Below are 26,570 nucleotides of genomic sequence, written 5' to 3'. Positions count from 1 at the left end.
GGAAACGCTTTGTCATCTGGTGTTCTACCAAGGGCGTCAATCCCATAGATTGCTCACCCATGCATATTGTACTGTACTTAACCCATTTGTTAGATGCAGGACAATTCCCTAAAGGTTCATCTTGCTGCTCTCTCAGCCTACACCACGTCACAGCAGAAAGTGTCATGGTGGAAAATACCGGTTATTAAGGCCTTTATGGAAGGGGTTGAGGATTCATCCCCCTTCGCCACCCATTTCTCACCTAGCTCCTGGATGGGATCTTAATGTGGTTTTAACCAGACTCATGGGATCTCCCTTTGAGCCAATGCATAAAGCAAGTCAAAAGACCTTACTTACAAGACTGCCTTCCTAGTGGCTATCACTTCTATCAGAAGGGTTAGCGAGCTACGGGCCCTTTCTATCCTAGACCCTTTTGTTACAGTCCACAGGGATAAGGTAGTTCTGCGCACTCATCCCAGATTTGCGCCTAAATTCATCTCGAAGTTCCATGTGAACCAATCGATCAAACTACCCATCTTCTTTCAGAATCCCACAAGCATGGCCGAAGGAAGCCTGCACACACTAGATGTGCACAGGGCAGTCATGTTCTACCTGGAAAGAACGAAACCAGTGAGGAAAATGAACCAATTTTTCATTTCAGTGGCAGCTGGTAGAGAAGGGGGTCCGGTCTCTAAATCAGCTATCTCAAGGTGGATTGTCAAATGCATCATACTGTGTTACACTCTTGCTAAGGGAGAACTGCCCATTCAATGCAAATGTTCCCCTAGAGTCCATTTGCAAAGCGGCAACCTGGAGTTCTGTACACACCTTTGCAAAACACTTTTGCCTAGACACTCATTCTAGATCTGACTCTCAGGTGGGACAAGCAGTATTAAGACATCTTTTCTCTACTGTTCCTTCTCACAACCCACCTCCAACTCCAGGTACTGCTTGCTAGTCTATGCACAGCATGTGATTCTAAGCAGATTAACAAGCATCAGAAGATGTGCATTACTCACCGTAATAGCATTTCTGATGATTGTATCTGCTTAGATTCACATGCGCCCTCCCTGCCTCCCCGCTCTGGGTGGAAGGAACATAGACGTCTTTCTACTTTTTCTCTTCATGTACTCACTCACAATAGCCTTGGGCTCCCTCATGGCAGAAAAAATACAATTGGAGGGGCCTCGGCGTGTGAGGGATTTTGGGTACACTACACGTCACGATAGGGATAGTGTTACAGACACACCTATGCCGACGTCCCCTTTCGGTCCCCGAAAGACGAGATGCAATACTCCATGGTTACCGCTGGATGTCGGACCATATGCACAGCATGTGAATCTAAGCAGATGCAATCATCCGAAATGCTATTACAGTGGGTAATGCATGTCTTACTTGGTGCCTCGTGTTTACTGATTTCATTGTGCTACTCTGCTGCTCACGTTACCCCTTCTATGATAAGCCTGGCTGCTCAGTCGCTCTATCAACTTGTTTACTACAGGCCTATATTAAGAGTTAGGTCTGCCTAATACCAAGAGATAAGCCTTGTGAAGTCCCACACCAGTTGGACTTTACAAATTCTTACCTAACATAGGTAAGTACACTGAACCCTGTAAATGCAATAGCCCAAAGAAACACACACAAAATGTTAAATTAAAATATACATTTAATCTGTTTACACAAGCAAGGTGTCTAAATACGTTGTTTAATCATTCAACACACACAGGAATTCTTAATACTTTTCAAAGGCCATTGCTTCAATGGCAATTGCCTGCGGTACAATTGTTAGTTTGACACTAATGACAGTTCTACCATATCATCGGTACTAATGCTTACTCACGTTAGGACAAAGATATACAGGCATTGTATTTAGTTATCAAACCCACATATGATAAAGTCTTTTAGGAAGGAAAAGGGGTGGTTAATCACTCAGTGACAGAGCTTCACGTTCTAGAGAAACTTTCAGGCTCGCCAACGCTTTAAAAGTCCAATCCCTAACTAAACAAAAACAGTCCGTTTGGGGTGGATCATTAAGAAGTAGCAGAATAGCAAAAGTTACTCAGGCTACTTTCAGTTTCTAGCATAAGTTACTTGGCAAATCAGCACAACGTGGGGGACCCTGCATGAGTACTCTCCAAGGGACACAGACTGGCAATCCTTGGTTAGAGGAACAGTGGACACATTGGACACCTCTTTAAGCACTCCAGTCACTCTGGAGTGACTTCTCGGTTCAAAGTACCTTTCACTCTACAAGAAATACCTTTCACCCTACAGTACATTAGGCTAGAAGAAATGTTCGTACCTGGATTCTCCTCTGTGCACCAGCGATTGACCTGGTCTCCTGATTCCTCGGTCTGCTGATGAAAGGAGGGATTCTGAATTGGATGTCTCGGCAGCAGTCTCGAGAGAGGACCCTTGTCACGGATTGCTTCAGTCTCCTTGGTCAGTCTGCACTTTGGCACCTAATGCGGTATTCGTCCAGTCGATTTTCGCTTCTGAAGTCCTCTACTCTGGTGAGGGGACTTTGAGTCAGATCGGGCCTCTGGAGGTCCAACTGGAGCTCACCAAAGTTCTGGACGGATTCGGCCTTTCAAATACATGGAACTGCAAATGGGTTGGTTGTCTCTTGGTATTTGCAGTCTTCAGTTCTGGCGAGGCACAGCACCTCGGGCGATGGCTCAATTTGTAGTTCATCTCAGGGCTGGTTGGTCCCAGCAGCCAAATGGAAGGAGGAGTCCTCTTTGGAGCTCCTCTGTCAAGTAGAAAATGGTGTCAGGACGGCAGTGGTCACTTCACAGTGATTGGAAGAGTCTGCAGGCTTCTCTGGTCATCTTCAGCTTCATTTACTTCAGTTCCAGTGGTCGACTTGCCTTTCACCTCAGGAACCTTGCCTTTTTATCCAGTTTTCTCACACACTCCTCTGCAAACTCTCAGCATTTTACAGAACGGAGCGGGTGACTGTCAATCAGGACAGCCAGCCCCCCATTAGGAACTGATTCCATTCAGACACTCTCGCAGACAGTAGTGCTGGGGTGTGGGGGGTCTCACTAGGAGAGGGGATGAAGCATAAAACATGATAAATCTCCCTAACACTCGTCCCCTTCAGACTAAGGGACAGGAGGATCAATCCACTCCTGGATTAATCTGTGGTTGCAGTTGGTCATACTTTCTGGAGAGGCCATCAGCATTCTTATGTTGGGTACCTGACCTGTGCTTAATAGTGAAGTCGAAGCCTTGAAGGATAATTGACCACCTGACAAATTTTGGGTTTTCTCCTTTCATCTTCATCAACCACCTTAAGGGTTGTTGTCAGTTTCAATCCTGAAAGTAATTCCATAGAGGTATAGCCTGAACCTCTTCCATGCCCATACAATAGAAAAACCATTCACTTTCAATTGTGGCCCACCTGGTTTCCCTATCTTTTAGTTTATTACTAATAAAGTAGATGGGGTGTTCCCTGACTTTGCTTTCAAATTGACTCAAGACTGCTCCTATTACTGTGTTGGAAGCATCAGTCTGGACTAAGAAGGCCAGAGTATAATCTGGAGCTCTCAGCACTAGAGCTTTACAGAGGGCATCTTTCAGCCCCTGGAAGGATTTTTCACAGTCCTCATTCCACTTGACCTTTTTAGGGTACTTGGTAGAGGATACAGTATTCGGGGGAAAAGCTATGGTCCCATAGTTCTCGATGAAGTTGCTGTGGTGACCAGTAAATTCTAGGAAGGCTCTTACTTGAGATTGAGTAGTTGGAGTGACCCAGCCTTGTACAGCCTGTACTTTGCTGGGTAAGAGCTTAATCTCGCCTCATCCTACCTCATGACCACTTTACCCTGACCAACTTGGTACTTTGTTTTGATGGTCAGATTGGCATGCTGAAGGGCCTGCAACACATCCCAGGTGAATGATGTTTTTGCCAGGTAGGGCTGAACACTGCAATATTGTTCTCTAACCCATTCAGAACATGATTAACCATTTTCTGGAATGTGGCAGGTGCATTCTTTAATGAGTGAGGGGGAAAAGGCTCCCTCATTCAGGGTAGAAAGATAAAGGTCCAGAAGTCGAGCAAGAAGTGTTGGGGGTCTCACTAGGAAAGGGGATGAAGCATACAAATGATAAGTCTCCAGAACATGCTCCAAAAACTGAGGTAATGTTTATGTTAAAGGACATTTTGTACCACGCACTATCACCACCAGAGTGGTCGCCTGGCACTCTGGCCGCTCTGAAAGAGGAAGGGAGGGTGAGTTAGTGGGAGGAAGCTGGAAAAGTGCAAGAAAGCAGTGATGTGCTGTTGGCGACCTCAGCCCGGTGGGTCCGTTGGCTGGGCCTGGGGTGTTTGCGGCCAGTAGTTGTTGTGTACTGTTGTGCGAGTCTGTGTGTTTTTTTTTTTTTGTTTCGTTGTTGCAATGTAGTGAAGTATGTGCGGTTTGTTGTGCTGTAGGTTTGTGGTTGTGTTTGGTTTGGAGTTTGAGAGGTGTATGCAGAGGGGGAAATTGTTAGTGGAATTGGTTAGTTGGCATCTCTATCCTGAATTGACATGTTGGGCTTGCGTAATCTCCCCAGATGGGGTGTAGGAGCACCCCTGCGCCTCTGTCCTGATCTGGGCCCGTCCGGTATTCAAGGTCCATTTCACATATCGCTCCCACCTCCACCATCCTCCCTCACAACCCCACCTATCCTCCCTTCCCACTCATACGTCTAGTGCACCTGCCAATGTCCACAATTTAGCTAGTGTGGTGATTGCCAATATCCCAACAATTCCACAACACTGTGGTACCTGGTAGCAAATAAAGGGGCGAGTGAAGATGTTGGATGGGATTGGCTGGGGTTGTTGACTCCGTCTCCATGGTGTCGCCTGTGTTCCACTCTACCAGTGTCCTCTCTAGTTTAGTCATCCGTTTTCCTTTCTGTTTCAGTGTTCAGTTTGAGTTTGTGGTGTTGAAAAGCCAGGCTTTTAGTAATTTTCTGAATTATAGGTGATCTTTGGTGTTTATTTTTTTTTTTGGGGATGTTGTTCCAGGTTTTTGCGGCTAAGTGGTAGAGGTAGAAGGAGGTGCCTCCAAGTTTTTTCTTAAGGTATGGTTTTTAGTTCCAGGAGGATTTCGTTGCGTGACCTGAGTCTTGTTGGCGTGTAGATTATTTTGTTTTGTAGGAATTCTGCTCCTTGTCCACTGATCCAGACTGCAAGGTTTTAAAAGATCTGACTTTCAGAAATAAGGATAGTGTCTCATAACAATCCACAAATACACTGAGATTCCCATTGAAGTAGACTGGGAAAGCTGCAAAAAAGAATGTGCTTTCCTGGTATTGCAAGTATATTGGAAATATTACTTTTTATTTTTTTGTTTGGATTGTGCATTGTCCTATTCCCTCTTATGGACAGACCATAACAAATATATCTGTTGCAATTTGACAGGTTCATACGATCACACTGTGAAGGTATTCGATGCGCGAGCAGAAAAAAGTGTCATGACCATGGAGCATGGGCAACCAGTTGAAAGTGTTCTGCTGTACCCTTCCGGGGGCCTTCTAGTGTCTGCAGGTATGTAATGCATTGGTTTCTCAAGCCATCAGATTAGTTGTTCCTCCTGCCACAATTTCCAGGTTTGCCAATGTCGGCAGGATCTGCAGACTCTTGATATATTTATATTATTTTAGCCTCTAACTCTTTTTGTGAAAGGGCTTCTTTGGCACCAATCAAAAGAATGGGCTCACACAATTGCACATTGATTAATCATTTGAAATGTCTTCCAGCATGCCTACTCACTCCGATCCCCACCCAGCCCCCACTTCGCCACTCTTCTCTTTACCTACCTCGCACGTATCGTGCTCACATGCCTTCTATCAGCGGAAGTCATCCAATAAGGAAATGAGGGGACAGCTTGTTAAAACTGAATACATTTTTGGGGAAATGTGTAGGGCTTTGGGTTTTGACTTTTGCTGTTTTTTATTTTTGTTTTAGGGGTTACATGGAGGGCTCCCAACATCTGTTATCTTATTTAGGCAACATCTCGTTACTGGATTGACAGTGAAGCAAATAAATGTGAAAAGACAAGGAACCGGTGGAAAACAGAGGGGCTGCTGTGCAGCGATCTCCTTCATAAATAGAGGCTTTTCAAAATGAACGCTTATGGATTAGAACACATAATCCAAATTTCAACATCTATTTAGTAATTGTTTTCCTTTTTAATCAAATGAATAATCAAAGTGAAAAAAGAAAGAGAAAACATTTAAAGCTATGTGCAACAAAACAAGTGCGTAACATAGAATCTTATTTTGCTTAGATTTTTCATTAGCACATGGTCTATTCAACTCGTGTAATATTTCTATCTGTTACTTCAGACTAGGCAGTCAGCAATTCCAAGTCTGGATCACTATTTATCTAGGCTGATTAGCGATTTAATCAAGTGGCAGGTTGTTAAGGAGAATTCTAATTTCTGTGTTAATTCCCTTCAACCTTAGAGACCCCCAGCTCTTTTGCTGGACTTCAGGGCTTTTTCATTTTAACCCTGGAGTTAGTGAGCCCTTTTACTCACTCTTATGACCTGATTTGGATAATGTGTTTCCTCTGTTTTTGTAGTCTGACAAACTCCATAGGCATCTACTTTTTGTATGGTGACACACAGCACCTTCAGTGCAGTGTTGCAGAGAAATCCTTTACATTTATCATACGCTTTAAATACTCTTTTCTTGCGTGAACTACCGTTCCCAAGAATAGTAAAGTGAAATTGACTTTACTTACCTTTTCTCTTTGTGGGTCCAGCACACCCCATCTTATGGGGAGTGCTGTGGGGTTACCTAGTAGCCACTTATCTTGCACCCTCCTGTAAAACAATTTGTTACTCATTACTTTAAATTGCTGGTGACAGTGGTTTAATTTTCCTGCCATTGTGCTTTCTACCACATGCTGAATCCTCAGCTTCAGTATAGCACCCATGGGTGACCATTTCTGTCAAAATGACCCAGGTCTTCTTTTTTCGCCATTTTCTGTGTTTGAGGTTTTTCTTGGGTTTTACTCTGTGTGCCAAACCAGGTTTGAGCCCTTTGTTCGTTTTGCTTTTGGCGGGCTCTGGCTCCAGTGTGTCTGGAAGGGCAGGAAGTGAGGGAGGTTCCGAAACTCCCCTGTCCTTTTTCTCTAGGAGTGCATGAATGCAACCAGTCCTGATTGACTGGGTGGCTGTCCTTGCAGGACAGCCACCCTGCTGTGTGATTGACAGCCTAGGCTGTACATGAATGGGAGAAAACTGCTTAAAAGGCGAGGTTTTTGGGACTAGAGGCAGAGCCGACCACTGGGAGAAACGCCCAACAAAGAAACGGTGAAGCCCTGCTGCTGTGCTGAAACTCCTCTTTCTGATTGACAAGCTTTGGAAGAAACAACTTCTTCCTTTGGGTTTGTGGGACCAAATAACCCAGAGACTAACTCCACTGGACCATCTTCCCTGATTGGCTGTACTTCTTCGTTGCTGCAAGAACCGAGTGCCAGGGGTCGAGAAATCGGTAGTTGAGTGCAACGTCGACAATCTGGCCAGAAGCTCCAGGAGTCTCCGAAGGACACTCCAGAAGCAGGATGACCCGAGCTCGAGTCCCCTCACCAGAGTGCAGGACCCAATGAGTGAAGGATGCCCAGACAGTACTAGAGATCTGCAGTGGTGCTGTTTACTGAGCGCTGAAACCGTGACATGTAGCTGATCCGAAAAGAGCCTGTAGCTGCCGCTGACCTCCAAATTGCTGCCGCAGGAGTCCTCCAGACGTCCTCCTTCTTGTCCCAACGACAGAGGCTCAGGAACCCAGGATCTGCATCACTGCAACAGGACAGAAGCCAGCTGGACCACTCTTCTTCAAACCCGAGGTACTGTTTAGACTTGGCATACTTACCTCATTGTCTTGAGCTTTGCTTTTCTCTGTTGAGACTGGCAGTGCCTTACCTTAGCATTGATTCCAACTCTGCTTTTCACAAGTATAACAGCTTGTGACCCTACACGTGATTTCTACAAACTCTCTAACCTTGTGCAAGACTTTTATTAACTAAGTGCCTTGGCTCAATAGGCTGGGTTCAAATTGACTTTGGCTGTCCTGGCTTCCTGCAGACTCTTCTAGCCCATTGACTTTGATATTGCTGTCCCTCATAGGTGGTGACTTGTTTTAGACTGTTATTGCTGGGAAAGGCTTGTCTAAACTTCATTGCAAGGTGTAAGTATACTCACAAGCCCTTAGAACCTATTTAACGTGTTTCCTTCCTTTAACCTTTCCCTTTTGCAACCTCAGAATCTGCAAGTATAACTAGTGTGATAGATCAGTGTAATTACTGTCCTTGCAAATAGTCACCTCAGGGTGTAGGAAGTGTGTAAAAAGCATCTCTTAAGTGTATCCACTAACTTGTGCTGATCCTGAAAAGTATTATTAAAGTATATTTTGACTGTTACATAAATTGCCCTTCTTAAAGCTTATTTAAAACTGATGTTAAATAAATAACAATTTATAACTGAAACCTTCAGTATAAGTGTTACTTGGCTACTTGTATTTGCGAATTGCATTGCTACAGCTCTATAGCTCACATTTACCCCTCTTGAGATAGGCCTTGACTGCTCAGTCACACTACCAACTTGTGTAGTACAGACCTGCACCAAAACGTGGGTTACCTAATACCAAGCAGATGAGCGTTGTATAGCCTCACACAGTGTTACTACACCAATTCTTACCTAACACAGTTCTACGTCAATAGTCAATAAAAGGTCATTGTTGGGGGGGGGGGGTCTAGCTGTTATTCCCCAGCCCCCTTTAACTATGCGTCGGTGGCTGTTGGCCTATCTGTCGGTACAGTGAGACGTTTCGGCAGCGGTCTATGACTTGACTGTTGCCTTCCTAAGGACCCAGTTCAATTTCTTTTGGGGGGGACCCCTGCATAAAGACATGAATGAGGGAATATCTATATATCTATATATCTATATCTATATCTGGTATGGATTAGGTGTACTGACTTAGATTGTTGTGTCATCCTGGGGGCTGAGTGACCAAAAAACTGGCCTCATCAAATGTCTGGGTCCGGTGGGCAATATTGACCTTTAGTCCCTGTGGCTGATTGGACCTGCAGGTGGATCAAAGAGGGGACATTTTAACTATGTATACAGCGACATTCTAGTTAGCTTGTACACTAGGGTTAGTTAATACTATCCTTACCCATGGCGGGTCTTAGGTGAGGTATTGTGCTACTGCACTACTCCAGAGCGATGTTCTGCCGCCTCTATGGAGTCTCAGGCTCAGTGGATTATGATGTGTCCGACCTGCGTGTCGTCTGTGACCCCTATGCACTCGCATGAAAAGCGCCAATCATCTATAATGTGGCCAAGGTTCCTGTAGACCTTATGCAGTCTTGATCTAGAGGAGCTCGTCTTGTGCAGGGCGGGCTGGGTCTATGTCTCTGTATCAGCGATGTGACAAAGGCAAATATATAGGGGCTAAGAGTTAGCATAATGATAGAGGTGTGCCGGGCCTTCTATCACAGGTTTGATGTATGCTGCGGCAGGGGGAGTATGCTGACTGTAGTGTAACTGGCCTGGAAACAGTGCGGGGAAGAAGTCATTCAGCGTTGGTGACTTTGTCCAGGTGGAAAGTATTGAATAGGCTGCCTCTGCCTTTATGTAGGGATTTGTTTGGCAGACGTTGGGCATTTGTGAAGGTAACCATATCGAGGGGTAGGTGCGTTGTCATCTGCTGGTTGTTTGAGCACCCATCCTGCGTGACTGTCGTGAATACGTGGCCACGGTACGGTCACATGGTCCAAGATGGGTCTCTGAGGTGTCGTTGCTAGGTAACCAGCCTTTGCGTCTTAGTTGCGAGGTTGGGGAGGAGAAGACAAACGGGAGGAGCTTATGGGCGTATCTGGCCGGCCTTGCCTTGAGGTAGGGGTGCCGGAGTGCTGACTCTTGAATGGATCGTGGTGTGGTTGCTAGGTAACCAGCCTTCGCATCTTGATGACGAGGTTGAGGAGGAAAAGCAGGGGAGGAGCAGTGTTATCTTGACCCCCATCAGATGGGAGCTGCCTAGTGCGCAATACAAGAGATGTAAACCTATGTTATATCGGTCTTTGCACCGCTTGTTGGTGGCTGCATAAGCCCCTAGAGGGCAGGTATGATGTGGTGTCCTTCAATGATCCGTAAATGTTATGGGCCGTATAAGCTGTATTCTGTAACTGGCCTTGCCTCATATATATCCGGTTACACTGTGTGCCTTGTTAAGTCCTTCCCTCTGTGTGTTACACTTTTGTATCCACCACCCTTCTTTGTGGTTAAGTGATGCACTTCTATTGGGTGTGTTATTGATCACTTTGAGGACCCACCAGTATATATCATCCTGTGAATGTGGTTTTGTGTGAAATGTGGGACCATAAGGGCTGTCAGTGTTCTACATCTAATCTTGGACCTATGTTCCACAATCCTTTTGTGTATTGGTCTTGTAGTTTGGCCCACATATCGGAGCCCACAGGGACATTGCACACAATATATAACATTAGCTATTTTACAGTTTAAAAGGTGTTTGAAATGCCATTCTCCAGCATGGGGTCTGGCAAGGATTCACATGTTCATGAATATTCCCTGTCGTCAGGCTGGGAATCCTCGGTAAAAGAGTTTCACGTTCTCTTACAAACTGTCTTTCTCCGATAAACCAATCGCTGATCTCTGGGTCATATTGCCTCCAGCCAATGACTGCCCTCTCCCTAAGCCCCTCCTCTGGGAGCCATCCTCAGATTTTTACTGCACGTTCAAGTGTTGGGAGGCCTTGTGTTTTGCTCCTAGCTTTTCTAAGTTTTCGCGCTTTTTCATTAAAAAGTTCCTATTTTTGTCAAATAGAGCCTGTGTGCTCTTTCGTTCCTTTGACCGGCAAGCAGGAATACGTTTGTCGGTGTCTTTCATCGCCCTCAAGGTCAAGAATTGTTGAGAGTTTCATCGAAGATTCCAGAAGGCCATCAGGCCTACACCGCACGCCGGACCATGTCGGAGGAGAAGAACCGAGGTTCTCTCTTCAAGCTCTGCTCCAGCTGCGGATTGAGGAATGTGTTTGTGGTGGACAAACACTCCCAGTGCCTCTGTCTCCATCCGGACGACAAAGAAGCGGATTGCGAAATTTGCCTGGTGTTCACCAAACTCACCATTAAGGATCGGCACAGTAAGTAAGTTGGTGGCGTGGCTCAACGCCAAGCAGTCTACCCCGTGTGGCAAGCAGGGGCATGCCTTACCGAGGACCGGTCGGTCTGAGGAGTGGGCGCCCAAGTCCTTTGAGGGCGCTTCAGCCGCAGGGGGCCCAAGACAAGGTCAAGCACTGCAAGTCTGTTTCTGCCGGGGTCACCGCGCAAACGGGTCCCAGGACGAGCAGGGTGTGCTCATCTTCACTGTCTGCCTCCATCACAAGCCATCGCTCAGCTCCTCCTCGAAGAGGAAATTGGCTAACCCCGGGAAAAACTGAGGGAGAAGTCGAAGAAGACCAATGTGCACGGTAAGGTGTCTGACCTACCCCCGAAGACCCAGGTAGTCTAGGCAAAGTCATCCTCGATGATCAAGCTGGTGGTGGCGGCTGCCCTCTCGAAAGCAAAAGGGGCTCACCCGGGCCAGGGGACCCTGCAGCGCCCAGAGTGGCCTTCCTCCCAGGCGGGAGGCTTCGGCCAAGCCGGTGGAGAAAACACTAGAGAAAAGGTTGCCGTCCCTGATCCGGCACCGAACCCCTCAGGATGCAAAAAAGGGGGGCAGTGGGGGCCTCTACAGTGCTCCAGGGCATGGATATTTCATCTATGGACGAAGTGGACATGGTGTGCGTTCACACGGTCCCGTAGGACCCGGGGAACGATGCCGACGGCAACGCTGAGGACGACGACTACAGAAGATTCGTCGAGGGGGACGACTATGTGGGCGCTGTGCCCTTCAAGCCTACCCCCCGGAACCCCCCCCGGGACGTATGGCTGGACATGCTGCCAACTCTCCACATGCTGGTGACGGAGTTCCAGAAGAGGATAACCACTGCACCCCCGGCCCCTGCTCTGATGGCACCAGGCACCGCCAGAGAAGAAGAGGAAACTGCACCCCACGCTGCCTCATCAACCGCCTCACATAACCCCCCCTTTCCCCGTCCAGGGATACAGGGATTGACATGGACGATGATTGCGACGTTTCCCTGCCACTGAGAGCGTCTCCCCCAGGCAAAGTGGGTTAGTTCCACGCCATGGTTGCTTGCGCGTCTGAGCTCTTCCAGCTGACGCCGGAAGAGACCAAGAAGGAAGGTTTCCTTTACCAGTGCCGAGAGGCCAAGAGGAAGAACATTCTAGCGGTGCCTCTCCTGGACAACGTTTGGGATGAGGGCCTGACGCTGATGAGGAATCACGCCTCGCGAAAAGAGACAGGCTGGAAAAGAAGTACAGGGTGCCAGAGTCTGCACCCAAGTGCCTGCGGTTGCAGCCCTCCCAGGACTCGGTGGCCTCGGCTGCCGCGAGGAAGAAGTCTTCAAATCCCTCATTGACAGCCTCCATTCCGCCAGACAGCGAGGGAAGAAGTTGGGTGCTGTGGGTATGAAAGTGATCTACTCGCCGGCAATGACAGTCAAAGCAGCGAACGCTCTTACGATCCTGGCCAGATACGACAGGGAGCTGTGGTATAAAATGGCCCAGCTGCTGGAATTTCTTCCTGACGACAAGTGGGGCGATGCTCTGCAGATTCTGCTGGAGGGCAAGGTGACATTGGACCATGCCATCACCGTGGCCCTAGACATCAATGACACACGGTTCTGACAGATGGAGAACGGTGTCTGCCTCCATTGTGGCTGGATGAAAGTCACCAACTTTCGGCAGGATGTTCAGACGAGGGTCCTGGACATGCCTTTCAACTGGGACAATCTGGTTGGGAAGGCTGTCAACAAATCATTGCAAGCCATCAAGACTGACACAGACGGCAAAGGCCTGTGGCACACTTCAGCAGCATCGTCCTTCCTTTCGTGCCTTAGGAGGGAAATCCGGCAGATCGTCGAGGGGTTTCTGCGGGGGTTCATCCTCTTACCGCCAACCTTCACGTTCCATGAGCCAGGAGATTTACAGAAGTCGTTCCAAGGCTTTCGGAGGTGGCCCCCGTTGTCGCTCTCAGGGCGGCCCGCAGGCCACGAAGCAAGACTGCTCCGGCCAGGACGTTGGGCCCCCACCCATGGCCGTTTGGCGAGGTTCACCAGCGAGTGGGAAAAGATCTCCACCAACCGATGGGTGCTGGCTGCTCTCGCTCACGGACACTCTTGAATTCCAACAGAAGTGTTATCGGATCGCACCGGTGGCCCAGAAGGAGCGGCACATCCCTCGGCTCCTGCAGGAAGTACAGACCATGATAGGAAATGGGGCGGTAGAGCTGGTTCAAAGGTGACTCCAGGGCTCCAGAGTCTACTGCAGATATTTCTTGGTAAGTGTGATGCTGGAAATGCATTGGAGGGACAGGGCCTCCCTGTCCTTGTCCTGTAGTCCTTTTTCATTTGTGTTCTGTATTGTTTTCTGCCCAGGAGTCCATGCGGGACTCCTGGCAGTGCAGCTCTTCCTGTTTTTGGTTTGGTGTACAGACCCATGGGATACCCCTATGGCACCCATGGGTGGGGGTACAACCCTGTGCCCCTAGTGTATGTTTTTGGGTACCTGTGGGTGGCCCACAGAGAAGGGTATGGGCTGGTGGCAGCTCCATGCTGAATTTGACAGGTGCTCCGAGTATCCTCCATTTTGGGCTACCCAGGCCCTGCCATTGGAATCAGTTGAAAACAAGATGGCCCCGGTGGCCTCTTGCTTTCTATTGCCTGTTACTTGTTTTCCCAAAGTCCTGGGAAGCCCTGACTCTGTCCCTTCCCCCTGGCTGGCTGTTGGGTAGAAGTTCCATATATGGTGTTGTTGTGAAGTCCAGGCCAGACTGGCTGGAGCCTTCCCAGTGACTGTATGTTGTGCGTACACCCTGTGGGTGAGACCTGGGTGAATGGAGTGTGTGACCAATATGCACTTGTTGTGGCTGTCTGGGTTCTGGTATGAGAGACAAAGACTGAGACAGCCCTGCCCGAAACTGGCCTGAATGCAGTGGGTAGTGTTGAATGGCTGGGTACTTGTCCCAATCCACATTCCTTGTTGTGAGTGTCTGAGAGGGAGGAGTATGGCCTGAATGCACTATATGCCTGGTTGGCTGAATGACTGCATGAATGCCCTTCTGTATGATTGGCTGCTGAGTGTGACCCAGCAGTGTGGATGAGAGGCAGAATAGTATATCTGGGGACCTCTCCCCACTGGAAATTGTTCAGAAGCTGTGTCTACACTTTAAGAGTAACTGGAACTGCTGTTCCTCGATGCCCAGCTGGAAGAAGACTTGCTGTTGAATTTGCTTCGGCCTGATCTGAAAGCTGGCAAATTCGTCGGAGACTGATCCGAGAGAGGACCTGGTAAGGCGCCCTCTTCCCGTGCTCTGAGGGAGATCATCGAGCACCGCTAACCTTCGCCGAAGCTCCCTGGAAGTCAGACCCTCGAAAGGATGCCGACCGGAGACGGGGACCGCTGAGGAGAACAAAGTGAAGCACCTGGAGTTCGCTGCTGTCAAAGTCCATTGCCGTCGACCAGGGTTCGCAGGTTTGTGTAACCGCTGGAGGCCCGCCGAAGTTGTGTTGCCCAGACGCGGGGACCACTTGACACCGTGCCGCCCGCTCCTTTGCCTAAGAACATTTGAATCGAAGGACTCCCTTGTCCGCACCGTCGACCGCTTTGTCCTGCCAAAGAAAGTCGAGGACGCGGACGTGCCGAGGAGAATCCTCCAGTGGGTTTCCCGCCACCAAGACTTTGACGACTCGATGCCCTTGCTGGGCCACAGTTCTTCAGAAACTCTTTGCGGTCCTGAACAATCAATCGCTGAGGTGCCCCGCACACCTCATCCTCGCAGGACGTCGCCGACAAGCACCGCCTGGTTTGACGCCGTGGTCTCGGCACCCTCTAACTTCTCGTCGACGCCAAGTTCCCCCTCTTAGACACCTCTCGACTCCTGCTTTAAAGGGAGTCACTCAAGAAGGATCCATCGACGCTTCTTCGAAGAACTCTGCTCCACCAAGTACATTGGGGGGTAAAAACATTATAGGAGAGAATAAGACTATTGAGCAATATATGGACCGGGCTTGTGATATATCTTTATTTTAAAGGTTGCCCAGGTGGGGAGGGGGGGGGAATATCTCCACACAGAACTGTGTCTATTGATAGGGGACAGAATTCTGCCTATTGTTTCAACCATCTTGCTTTCCGTCCCATCTGTATTGCTGGTTTCCTTGTTATTGATCTGTGTGACATTCTGACCGTTTAGTTGATGCACTTTCATGAGATCTGATAATATTGGTGGTACCACTTTAGAATTGTATATATTTACCATTGTTGATTTCTAAGTACAAAGTGAGTTATTATGATAAGGTACATAACCTTGAATATTAATTATATAAAGACTGTGTTTTCAGTAATACAGTGTGTGGACTTGGGGACTACACTGTACTTAAGAACCAGCCCGCATCACCTCCTGAGAAGCTAGGCCTTGATTGCTCGACTACGTCACCAATAATAGAGAATCTTGGCTGAGGTCCTCTGTGCCTCTCCTCTACCATATAGAGAGCAGAAGTACAGACACCCCCCTCCAGTCTTTACAGTAAGAAAGAAGACCGTGGGCTGGAGGCCCATTCTCGTTCTGCAACATCTAAACAAGTACCTCAAGTCTGACAAATTCACGATGGTCACGTTGCAGCACGTGCTCGACCAATTGGAGGAAGGAGACTTCCTAACGTCGCTGGATCTGGAAGTAGGCAGGATCTGGAAGACACTTACTTCCATATCCCCATTCACGAAAAGCATCAGAAGTGTGTGCGCTTCGTCATACGGGGAAAACGCTACCAATTCAAGGCTGTTCTCTTCGGACTGAAGTCGGCACCCATGGTGTTTACGAAGTGCCTGGCACTTGTGGCGGCCCATCTACGTCTATAAAGGATACATGTGTACCCATACCTCAACGACTGGCTCATCAATGCCAAGTCAAGGGAAATAGACGTCGAACACACGGACAGGACCGTCCGTCTGCTGACGGATCTGGGGTTCTCCGTGAACTATCCAAAATCCTGCTCGATTCCATCGCAGAACGTGCTATTCTTGTGGTCTAGGCTCAACACTGTCTCCTGCCTGGCGGCTCCATCGGAAGAGAGAATAGCAGCCATACTGTGCAAGGTGCAACAGCTGTTGGGACTGAAGATCGCCACGGTGCAGACCATCAAGTCGCTGCTCAGCATGATGCTGTTGTGTATTTACCGGATCAGACTCTGCAGGTTGCGGATGCAACCCCTTCAGGAATTCCTGGACGCTCGGTGGATCCAGGTGTCCAGAAGCTTTGCAGACAGGATTGCTCCCGACGAGGAGTTTTGTTGAGCGATAAGGTGATGGGGCGTGCGCTCCAACATCTCTGGGGACACGGATTTCCAGAGCCCCGCATATCAGAGACGATCACCACAGACTCTTCCCTGGAGGGCTGCGGAGCCCACACCGGACGTCTCCACACCAGAGGCCTTTGGCTACCAGAGGAGAGGTATCTCCATCTATGTTCTGGAACTGTGATCAGTGTTTTGGGCCCTTCCATCCCTCAAGAGCAAGGTGGTCAGGGTCTTCACGGACAATACCACCACAATGTTCTACATCAGGAAGCAGGGGTCCACCAGATCTGCAGCGCTCTCCAGAGAGTCACAGGACTTGTGGCACTGGGCCGTCGCCCAAGTGATGTTCCTCATTCCTTTTCACCTGGCGGGAGTCAAGAACACCATCGCCGACTCCCTCAGCACGGTGCTGCACTCTTACCACGAGTGGGAGCTTCGGCAGGATCAAGTGGACAGCCTCTTCCTCAGGTGGGGCAAACCCCAGATCGATCTGTTCGGGATGGGGATGAACTTCAAATGCCAGAAATTCGCCAGGAGGTTCCACCAGCCGGGGAGCATGGGGGATGCGTTTTCCTTCCTGTGGGAAGGCCTATTTCTGTATGCGTTCCCGCTGTTGCCTCTCCTGCTGCAAGTCATCGATCAACTCAAAGGGTGCCGTTCCAGGATGATACTCACCGCCCCGGTGTTGCCGAGCAGATTTGGTACCCGGACCTTCTCAGCCTATCGACGTCACCTCCAGTCAAGCTGCCAGTGCAATCCTCCATCACGAACCAGGATCGTTGAACCTGAAGGCTTGGCTTCTGCAGCCTACGAATTCAGTGGGTACAAGCTACCGGTGAATTGTAGGGAGGTCCTTGCCAGTGCCAGAGCGTCGTCGACTCTTAAGTGCTACAGGAACAAGTGGAAGCGTTTCACAACGTGGTCCCGGACACAAAAGATCAACCCTCTGAGGGTCACGCCTCCGCAGATCCTTCTGTACTTGCTGAAGGTGCATCTGGCAGCTCTCTCCCGCTGCACCAGGTCTCTGGGACGGTCTTCTTTTGGTTTTACCGTCTAGTCTCTCAAAGGACTATTACGTTCGTTCCCACCAGTAAAGGTGCCTTCCCCAGCGTGGGAACTCCACGTGGTGCTAACTAGGCTCATGGGGGGGGGGGGGTCCCCTTCGAGCCTATGCATCAAGCCCCTCTTGTTCCTTTTGTGGAAAACTGCTTTTCTTGTGGCCATGACCTCTGCCAGCAGAGTAGGTGAAATACAGGCCATGTCCTGCAAGCGGCCTTATTTGACTTCACGACACAAGGGTGGTGCTGCAGACACACCCCTCCTTCACGTCAAAGGTTACGTTGGAATTCCACCGCAACAAACTTTTGTTGTTGCCTGTGTTTTTTCCAGCTTCTTCGTCGCCGGCTGAAAGGACTTTGCCCTTGGTGGAGGTGGCACGTGCTCTGAAGTTCTATGTGGCGCGCACAAAGAGTTTCTGGAAGACGTCTCAACTTTTCGTGAACTTTGGTCCTGGGAACCATGGGAAAGCTTTGTCCAAGGCTTCCGTTTCCAGGTGGCTCTTGGGCTGTATCGCGCACTTTCACAGGTTGGCAAGCCGACCGCTGCCCGGTCTTCCAAGAGCCCATTCACCAGAGCGATCGCTGCAACAACAGCGTTCCTGTCTGGGGTGCCCCTGCAGGACATACGCAGGGTTGCTACGTGGAGGTCTACGCACACCTTCACAAGATTCTACTGCGTCGACAGGGATTCCAGAGAGGAGTCCAGGGTCGGCCAAGCAGTGCTGCACAACCTGTTTGCTTGAAGGTGAGCCTGTCCCAGAGGTAAGAGTAATTGCTTCTCTTGAGCTTTGCCACATCACATGGTTGTGTATGTATGTACTGCTATGTATTCTTTATTCAGGAGCATGTGAATCCATGCCAGACCCCATGCTCATGAATATTGCCCGTCGTCAGGCCGTGACTTCTCGGTAAAAGAAAAAACGGTTTCACTTTCACTTACAAACTATAAACCATTCACTGAGCTCTGGGTCAGATTGCCCCAGCCAATGACTGCACTCTCCCTAGCCCCTCCTCTGGCAGCCATCTTCAGATTTGGTAGCACGTAAAGTGGCAGTATGACCAAGAAAAGCCGCAGAGGGGCAGGAGGGAGGGTTCGCATGTGAATCCATGCCAGACCCACGCTTTAGCCTTTCCTGCTGTTTTTTGATGTGGCACCTCTTATTAGTGGTCAGAGGGACGTCAGCAGAAATCCCCCTGCCATTGTAACCCTTTTTCACTCATTAAAAAGTATATGGACCTAGGTTGCCCATAAGGCTTCTAATCCCAAGGCTGCTTCTTAAGCACGAAATACAAAGTGTGGAAAAGGTGGGCACCACCTATTTTTTTTTTTAAAGTTTGTTCAAATATAAAATTATTATTTTGAAATCTTTTAATTCATAAGGAGCTGGCTATGTAGCCTCCCCATCTTATTCTTGACAGTGCTTCTTAAGCACCACATTTGTGGCCTTGTGTGAATAACTCAAGTTGGGTTTGGGGGAGCAGGAAGCTATTTGGATTCTCTGTGAGTGCAAACCGATTTACTGCATTGGTAGCCCAATTAACCTTTTATTCCTTTTTGGGAGTGTTGAGTGAAATTTTCATTCATATGCCAAATCACCTTCACATGCGAGACCCCCAGCACTTTTTGCTGGACTTGTGTATTCTTTTTCTATGTTCCTGTTTGAGTGGGAAAATGTTTCACCACTCACACTTTCTTTTACACTTTTTATAGGTGTCATTTTCTTGTTACAGAGTATTCCCTTCGACCTTAGAGACCCCCAGCTCTTTTGCTGGACTTTAGGACATTTAAATTTTAACCCTGGAGTGAGAATGCCCTTTTCCCGTGTATTTTGATCTGATTTGGATTATCTGTTTCTTTGTTTTTGGAGTCCGACAAACCTCATAGGCATCTACTGACCACGGCACCTTGAGTGCAGTGTCACAGAGAAATCATTTAGATTTCTCAAGGTTTAAATACATTTTCTTGGGTGAACTACAAGAATAGTAAAGTGAAATTGACTTTACTTACTTTTTCTCTTTGTAGGTCCAGCACACCCCATCTAATGTGGAGTGCTGTGGGGTTACTTCGTAGCCCCTTTTCCTACTTACTCATGTAACATTTTTTATGTTACCCTCACTACTTTAAATGGCTGGTGGCAGTGGTTTAGTTTTCCTACCATTGTGCTTTTCTACCGCAGGCTGAATCCTCGGCTGCAGTATAGCACCCATGAGGGAACATTTTGTCAAAATGGCCCGGTCTTCTATTTTTAACCATTTCTTGTGGTTGGTTTGTCTTTGGCGGGCTTCAGTGCTGAAATCCGCCTCTGGCTCCAGTGTGTCTGGAAGGGCAGGAAGTGAGGGAGGTGCCCGAAACTCCCCTGTCCTTTGTCTCCTTGGTTACCTGAATGCACCCAGTCCTGATTGGACAGCCACCCTACTGTGTGAGCGACAGCTAGGCTGTGCATGAATGGGAGAAACCTGAAGACAGTCGCCCACTGGGAAGAACAACCCGACGAAGAAACCATTAACGAAGCTTGCTGCATCCTCCTGGACCGTTGAACTACCCGTTGAAGCCCTGCTGCTGTGCTGAAACTCCTTTTTCTGATTGACAAGAGAAGCTCCGGATGTAATGACTTCTTCCCTTGGGTTAGTGGAACCAGCTAACCCTGCGACAAACTTTTCTGGAAGACCTTCCCAACTGGCTGTACTTATTTGATACTGCTGGAACCGAGTGCCAGGGGTAGAGAAATCCGTAGTTGAGTGCAACATCTGTAAGCCGGCCAAAAGCTCCAGGAGTCTCATGAGGACCCTCCTGAAGCAGGACGACCCAAGCTCGAGTCACCTCATGTTAGGGAGATTTCTCAGAAATGTGCTAATTCCTCTCTACCTTAGAGACCCCCAGCTCTTTTCCTGGACTCTAGGACTTTTCATTTTTACTTCTCATGTAACATTTTTGTTACCCTTTCCCCGATGAATAGCTGCTGGCAGTGGTTTACATTTTATAACTGTGGTGTCGTTACCGCGGGCTGCGTTCGCAGCTACCGTAAAGCACCACGGGTGCCAGTTTTGTCAAAATGGCCCCTGTCGTCTTCTTTTTTCGCCATTTCTTTGTGGAAAGGCCCTTCTGGAGATTTACTCTGCGCGCCAATCCAGGTTTCGTCCCTTTGTTCGTTTTGTCTTTGGCGGCCTTCCCGAGTGAAACCCACCTCCTGGCTCCAAGGTGTCTGGTGGGGGCAGGAAGTGAGGAAAGTCCTCCCTCTTGTCCCCACGACTGAAGCCCAGTAACACAAGGATCTGCAGAGCTGCACAGGAACAGAAGTCATCTGCTGCTTTTCTTCTAACTAAAGGTACTGTAAAGTCTTAAGAGAACTTGCCTCTTGCTGTAAATTTGTTTCTACTCTTCACAAGCCTAACAGCCTACATTGATTCCTCTTTTTCACCAAAAATTCTAAAACCCTGTGCAAAGACTTTTCTTACTCACCTGCAAGATGTGCTTCAGCTACATGGACTTTTGCCTATTGACTTTGGCCTAACCTATTTTCACTGAAAGACTCTGCTCTCCTCTGACATTGGAGAGGGTTGACAGTATTTGCCTGCTTAAAATATTTGTCATCTCTTGTATATTCTACTAACCTTTGTTTTGACACCATTCTGTACTATTCTAAATGCTAGCAGTAATATGCCAATGCCCACTGCATTCTAACTATTAAGGTCACCTGAGGGTGTAGGAATTGTCTGTGGTGCATACCAAACGGGTGTCTGCTGATTTAGAATCTAAGAGTGTGTATTTGGGAGATATTTTTGTGTTAATAGTATTGCTCCCTTCTAAGGAAGGCTTATACAAATGACCAGTAAATAAATGTTGTTTTATCAAGAAACCTTGAGTTTAAGTGTTTGTTTGAATACTTGTCATTGTGAATCTTGGTGTAACTGGTCTACTGCTCACATTGACCCCTCTTGAGATAAGCCTGGCTGCTCAGCCACACTACCAACCTGTGTAGTTCAGACTTATACCAAAGGTTGGGTCCTATTGCCAGGAGGCTAATGTTGTTTTAGTGCACCCTAAGGGTACTACCCCAAATCTTTACCTAACACCTCACCAGAGTGCTGGACTCAAGGACTGAAGGAAGCTCAACCGGTGTCCAAGATCTGCAGTGGTGCTATTTACCGAGCGCTGAAACCGTGAAGTGCCGCTGATCCGAAGAAGGCCCGTAGCTGCCGCCAACCTTTGATTTGCAGTGGCACAGTCCTCCAGACGTCTTCCCTCTTGTCCCCGCGACTGAGGCCCAGGAACACAGGATCTGCATCACTGCAACCAGAAGCCAGCTGGATCCTCTTCTTCTAACCAAAGGTACTGTTCTGACGTTGGGGTACTTACCTCATTGTTTGTCGCTTGCTCTTCTCAGTTGAGATTTGCAGTAGCTGCTTTTCTAGAGTTGACTGTAGCTCTAACTTTCACAAGTGTAACAGCTTGTGGCCCAACAGTGATTTTCTTCAACAAACTCTCTAACTTTGTGCAAGACATTTTGCTATCTAAGAAGTGCCTCAGCTCTATAGACTTTGCTCCAATTTACTTTGGCTGTCATGGCTCCCTGAAGACTCTTCTATTCCATTGACTTTGATTCTTACTGTCCCTCATAGGTGATACATTGGTTTTTTAACTAATATTGCTGGGAAAGGTTTTTATCTAGACTTCATTAGAAGATTTAAAAGTGCTCACATGCTCTGAGAACCTGTTTAACCTTTTTCCTTCCTTTCCTTTCTGCCAACCTCAGAATTTACCAAGTACAAAAGTGATATATAAATGCCAATACTATCCTAGTTAGTGAAGTCACCTCAGGGTGTTGGAAGTGTGTATGAAGCATCTCTAAAGAATATCTACTTGCTTTACTTGATTCTGAGAAAGTATTTGGAAGTATATTTATATTGTTGTACATTGCCTTTTTTAAATAATGCTTATTCAAAACTGACCATTAAATCATTATTTACTAGAAAACCTTGAGTGTAAGTGTTAATTGAATACTTGTATTTGTGAATTTCGATGCTACAGCTATACAGCTCACATTTTCCCCTCTTGAGATAAATCTGGCTGCTCAGTCACACTACCAGCTTGTGTAGTGCAGACCTTTACCAATAGGTGGGTTACCTAATACCAAGAGGACACGTGTTGTGTAGACTCCCACAGGGTTACTAAGTCAATTCTTGGCTAACAACGCTCCATAATTTATTTTTGAATCTATCCTTTCCCATAACTTTTTGGGCATCTACATTTTTAATATTGCAGCATGCTGCACTTTCTGTGGAGTGTTGCTGAGTTCCCCCTTGGGCTTCCCTCTTTATTTTATCTTGACTTACCTTGCAGAACACATGTTCTCAAGGGTAGAGAGGGATTTACATCCCCTTTACATTTTATATCGTGAGACCAACACACCCCACTTTATGTGGAGTGCTGCGGAGATGCATGGTATCTCCTTACTCTCTGCTCCTGTAACATTTCTGTAACAGTGGCAAGTCTGCTATTATGGCAGATGACAGTGAACATACTTAACTTTTGTGATTTTTTTTTTTTACTCTGCTAAAATGGTATTTATTTTGCTATTTTTAGTGTGCTTGTTCTTTGTTGGTCCTCCTTCTGCTGTCCTGGGTGAGGGAGGTCCTAGTTGTTATTTTGCCTTCAGCGGGAGTCCTTTATGTAGCCTGCCAAGACTCGAGTGTCTGTGAAGGCAGGAAGTGAGGGAGGAGTCTGAAACTCCGCTCACCGTTGTCTTCTGATGTGCCTGAGAGAATCTAGTCCCCACTGAGGAATTGGCTGTCCTGATTGGACGGCCCCTGCCCCTTTCTGTAAACTGCACTTAGAGTTTTCAGATGATTGTGTGTGTGTTTCTGTATATCTGGCCTGAATCTTGGAGCTGAAGACAAGTCGACCACTGGAACAGAAGATGCGATGAAGAGGAGAGGACTGCTGTAGCTACAGCTCCAGTGACTGGAGATGTCAACTGTGTAACTGCTGCCTGTGCTGACCCCTTCTTTGATTCGACAGTGGAATCCCGAAGATAATGACTCCGATCCAGAGGCTGTTGGGATCCACCAGTCCTGAGACAACCTGCATTTCGAGCCATCCTACGACAAGCTTTGACCCTCCTGGGCTGCAAACCGCCAATACCATGGGATATTGAGCCCGATTGCATTGCAACGTATTCTGAAGAACAAATCCTACTGACACATTGTGGACTCCTGATGGACCTCAAGAGACACGATTCCACTCCTTGAAGTCCCCTCACCAGAGTGCTGGACCGAGACAATGAGGCGATTCTGATAGTCAACGACCGTCCTTCATCTGGTACCTTGAAAAGGGCGCCAAATGCACAGAGCCATGAGAAGCACTGAAGAATCCTTTGTTGGGAGCCTTTTCTGTCGTCTGCTGCTGCAAGTTCCCATCCAGTGTCCGTGCTTTCGTCATCACGACCAAGATTTGAGAGACCGGTTCCTGTGCTGCTGCATCGTGAATGCATCCATGTGGAAGCTCTTCTTCACTGCTGAAGTACTGTGTGGCTTAGGTTCTCATCGGACTCAAAAAGGTGCATTAGACAAATGTCCTCTGGGATATTGAAAGCAGATGTAAACATGCATAGCCATTTTTTTTGTTTTGTTTGTTTGTTTCTGTAATGATGGTACTCCAAATGGGTATGTTAAAGGATTGTGGGAATGTGTTGTTATACCAATAAACAAAGTTGAAAAAAATATATATAGAATTGTACCGTGAGCAACTACCATTGAAGCAGTGGCCTTTGAAAAGTAGTTTTAAGAATTCCTATGTGTGTTGGTTAATTGAGCTAAGTATTCACCTTCCTTGTGTAAATACAATAAATGTATATTTTAATATAACATTTGATGTGTGTTTCTTTGAACTATTGTATTTACTGCATTCAGTGTACTTACCTACAGTTAACATCTTCCTCCTATGATGAGTCTGACTGCTCTGCAACTCTACCAAGATTCCTTGAGTTGTACAGACTTATACTAAGAGTTGGGGACCTGTGTGCCAAGGGATAGTTTAAGGAAGTCTTACCTCAAGTGGACTTTAGGAAAACTCCCCTAACACAGGTTATCTAGTGTCATTTGCCACTACAACCAGTATAAACTAGTTGCTTGAGGAGATTGGAGGGTTAGGGGGCCAACAATGCCAATCCCTACCTTCTCAAAAGGAACTCTCACAACTGGGAGGGGCACTAAGGGTGCCACATTCTTGGAGCCACTTTTGCCAGACAATTGGCAAGTGTGGCAACTCCTGCAATCTTTTTCTACTTCTGCACCCATCTTGGACTAGTAGAAATACAGTGAGAGTCTCTCTTTGGTCGTTTTTTAACTCGTATGACCAGTCAGAGGAACCTCCTGGGCTAATTTCAGAAATGGTTTTCTCATCTCCTGGGGGTACCACCAGTCTCTTGAGGTCCCCTGGGATGGATTCCGTAGGGTCAATGTAGAGATGGCCATCCTCCCAGGTTCTAGCCCTTCACTCTGGGAAGCTGCCTGCTGACGCAGACCTTCAAGAGGAGGATGCCTTTTGTCCCTTACCAAAGTCTGCCCTAGAGGGTCCACCTTCTGCAAGCAAAGTCTGCTGCTCAGAATCGTCTCTAGATCCTTACTGTTCATGGCCTGTTAGAATGTCATTGTATTTTCCCTTGTTCCCTCCCTTGCCTTGAGGCGCTTTGAAACACATTGTGTATAGGCGCTATATAAATAAACTATCATATCATATATCATCCAGATCCTTTAGACAGGGTTGAATCTCATCAACCAATGATTCATCAGCAGATGGTTCTTCCAGGGATTCCTCTGTTACCAACTCAGCCTCAGCTGGTGGTGGAGTCACTGGAGTGACCTTGAGTTTCTCTTTTAATGGAACTCTCTTCTTGACGGAAGTTTTGGTCTTGAGGCTCTTCTTTCCTTTTGAGACTCTATATTTTTTCTTGTTCTCATTGGGGCAGTCTCTCAAGTTTGCCTGTTAGGACAGTTTTCCTGAAGTCCAACTAAGTGCTTAGTAAAACCATTCAACTGAGACAGTGCAAAACTCCACTCTTAGTATAAGGATGTACCGCCTGAGTAAATGGTAGCATAGACAGACCAGCCAGGCTTATCTTACGAGGGAGAGAGGGCTGTATTAAGGTACAAAGAACTTGTAGTATACCAAGGGTTCAACAGAAATGCTGACAACCAGAAGTAGTATACAAAATAAAGGTTTACTATAAATACAAGTTAGGCCAAGTTAAGTCTTGGGGGGGCAAGTACTTTGTCATAGTCCTAAACACATACTCTGGAGCTTGTGGATCTGCTTAGATCACATGCTCTGCATAGTCTGACATTTAGTGGAAGTCGCAGATTATTGCAAGATTTATTTTCGAAACTCGAAAATGGATGTTGACAGGGCATGTCTAGCAATACTTGTGTACAGGCCCATTATAAATGCCACATTATATTATATCATATACTATCCCTAGTGTGACGTGTACTGTACCCATGGTCCTTCACGCGTCAAGGTCCCTCAGATTGGTTTTTCCTGCCATCGAAGTCTGTCGCAAATGTGGAGTTCTCTTCCAGGCTGATGCCTTTGATTAACTAAAGTTGTACTTGTAGACTGTTAGGCAAAGCTTGTATGCAGTACCCTCTGGGAACACTACAAACAACTATGACCACAGGTGTAAGCAAACCAACCTTTGGTATAAGTCTGTACTACAGTTTTGGTAGCGTGTTGAGCAGCCTGGCTTATCTCAAGAGGGGAATGTGAGCAGTAGTGATGTTGCACAGAGGTTTACAATTACAAGTGTTCAAATAAACTCTTACAATCAAGGTTTCTTGGATAAACACTTATTAATGTATTTATCAGTCAGTTATAAAACAATCATTAGAAGGGAGCAATCATATAGTAACACAAATTTCTGATGTTTGTTAATCTGCTTAGAATCACATGCTGTGCATAGGTCCGACATCCAGTGGTCACTGCGGAGTATTGCATTTTGTTTTTCGTAGTCGAAAAGGGGACGTCGACAAGGCGTGTCTGAAACACTATCCCTATAGTGACGTGCGTTGTACCCACAATCCCTCACGCGTCGAGGTCCCTCA

General features: G+C 47.4%; 1 protein-coding gene across 1 annotated transcript in view; it reads left to right on the top strand.

Moving 5' to 3' along the window:
- UTP15 (UTP15 small subunit processome component) overlaps positions 1-26,570 on the top strand; it is a 440,177-nt gene that overhangs the window by 129,432 nt on the left and 284,175 nt on the right. The window contains exon 6 of the mRNA XM_069627496.1: positions 5,393-5,518. Coding sequence (XP_069483597.1) covers positions 5,393-5,518 — 126 coding nt within the window. The remainder of the gene's footprint in view (positions 1-5,392; positions 5,519-26,570) is intronic.

Source organism: Ambystoma mexicanum, chromosome 6p (genome assembly GCF_040938575.1).
Source record: "Ambystoma mexicanum isolate Mex_15411 chromosome 6p, UKY_AmexF1_1, whole genome shotgun sequence".
In the NCBI taxonomy this organism is placed as follows: domain Eukaryota; kingdom Metazoa; phylum Chordata; class Amphibia; order Caudata; family Ambystomatidae; genus Ambystoma; species Ambystoma mexicanum.
This window is presented reverse-complemented; position numbering and strand designations above follow the sequence as displayed.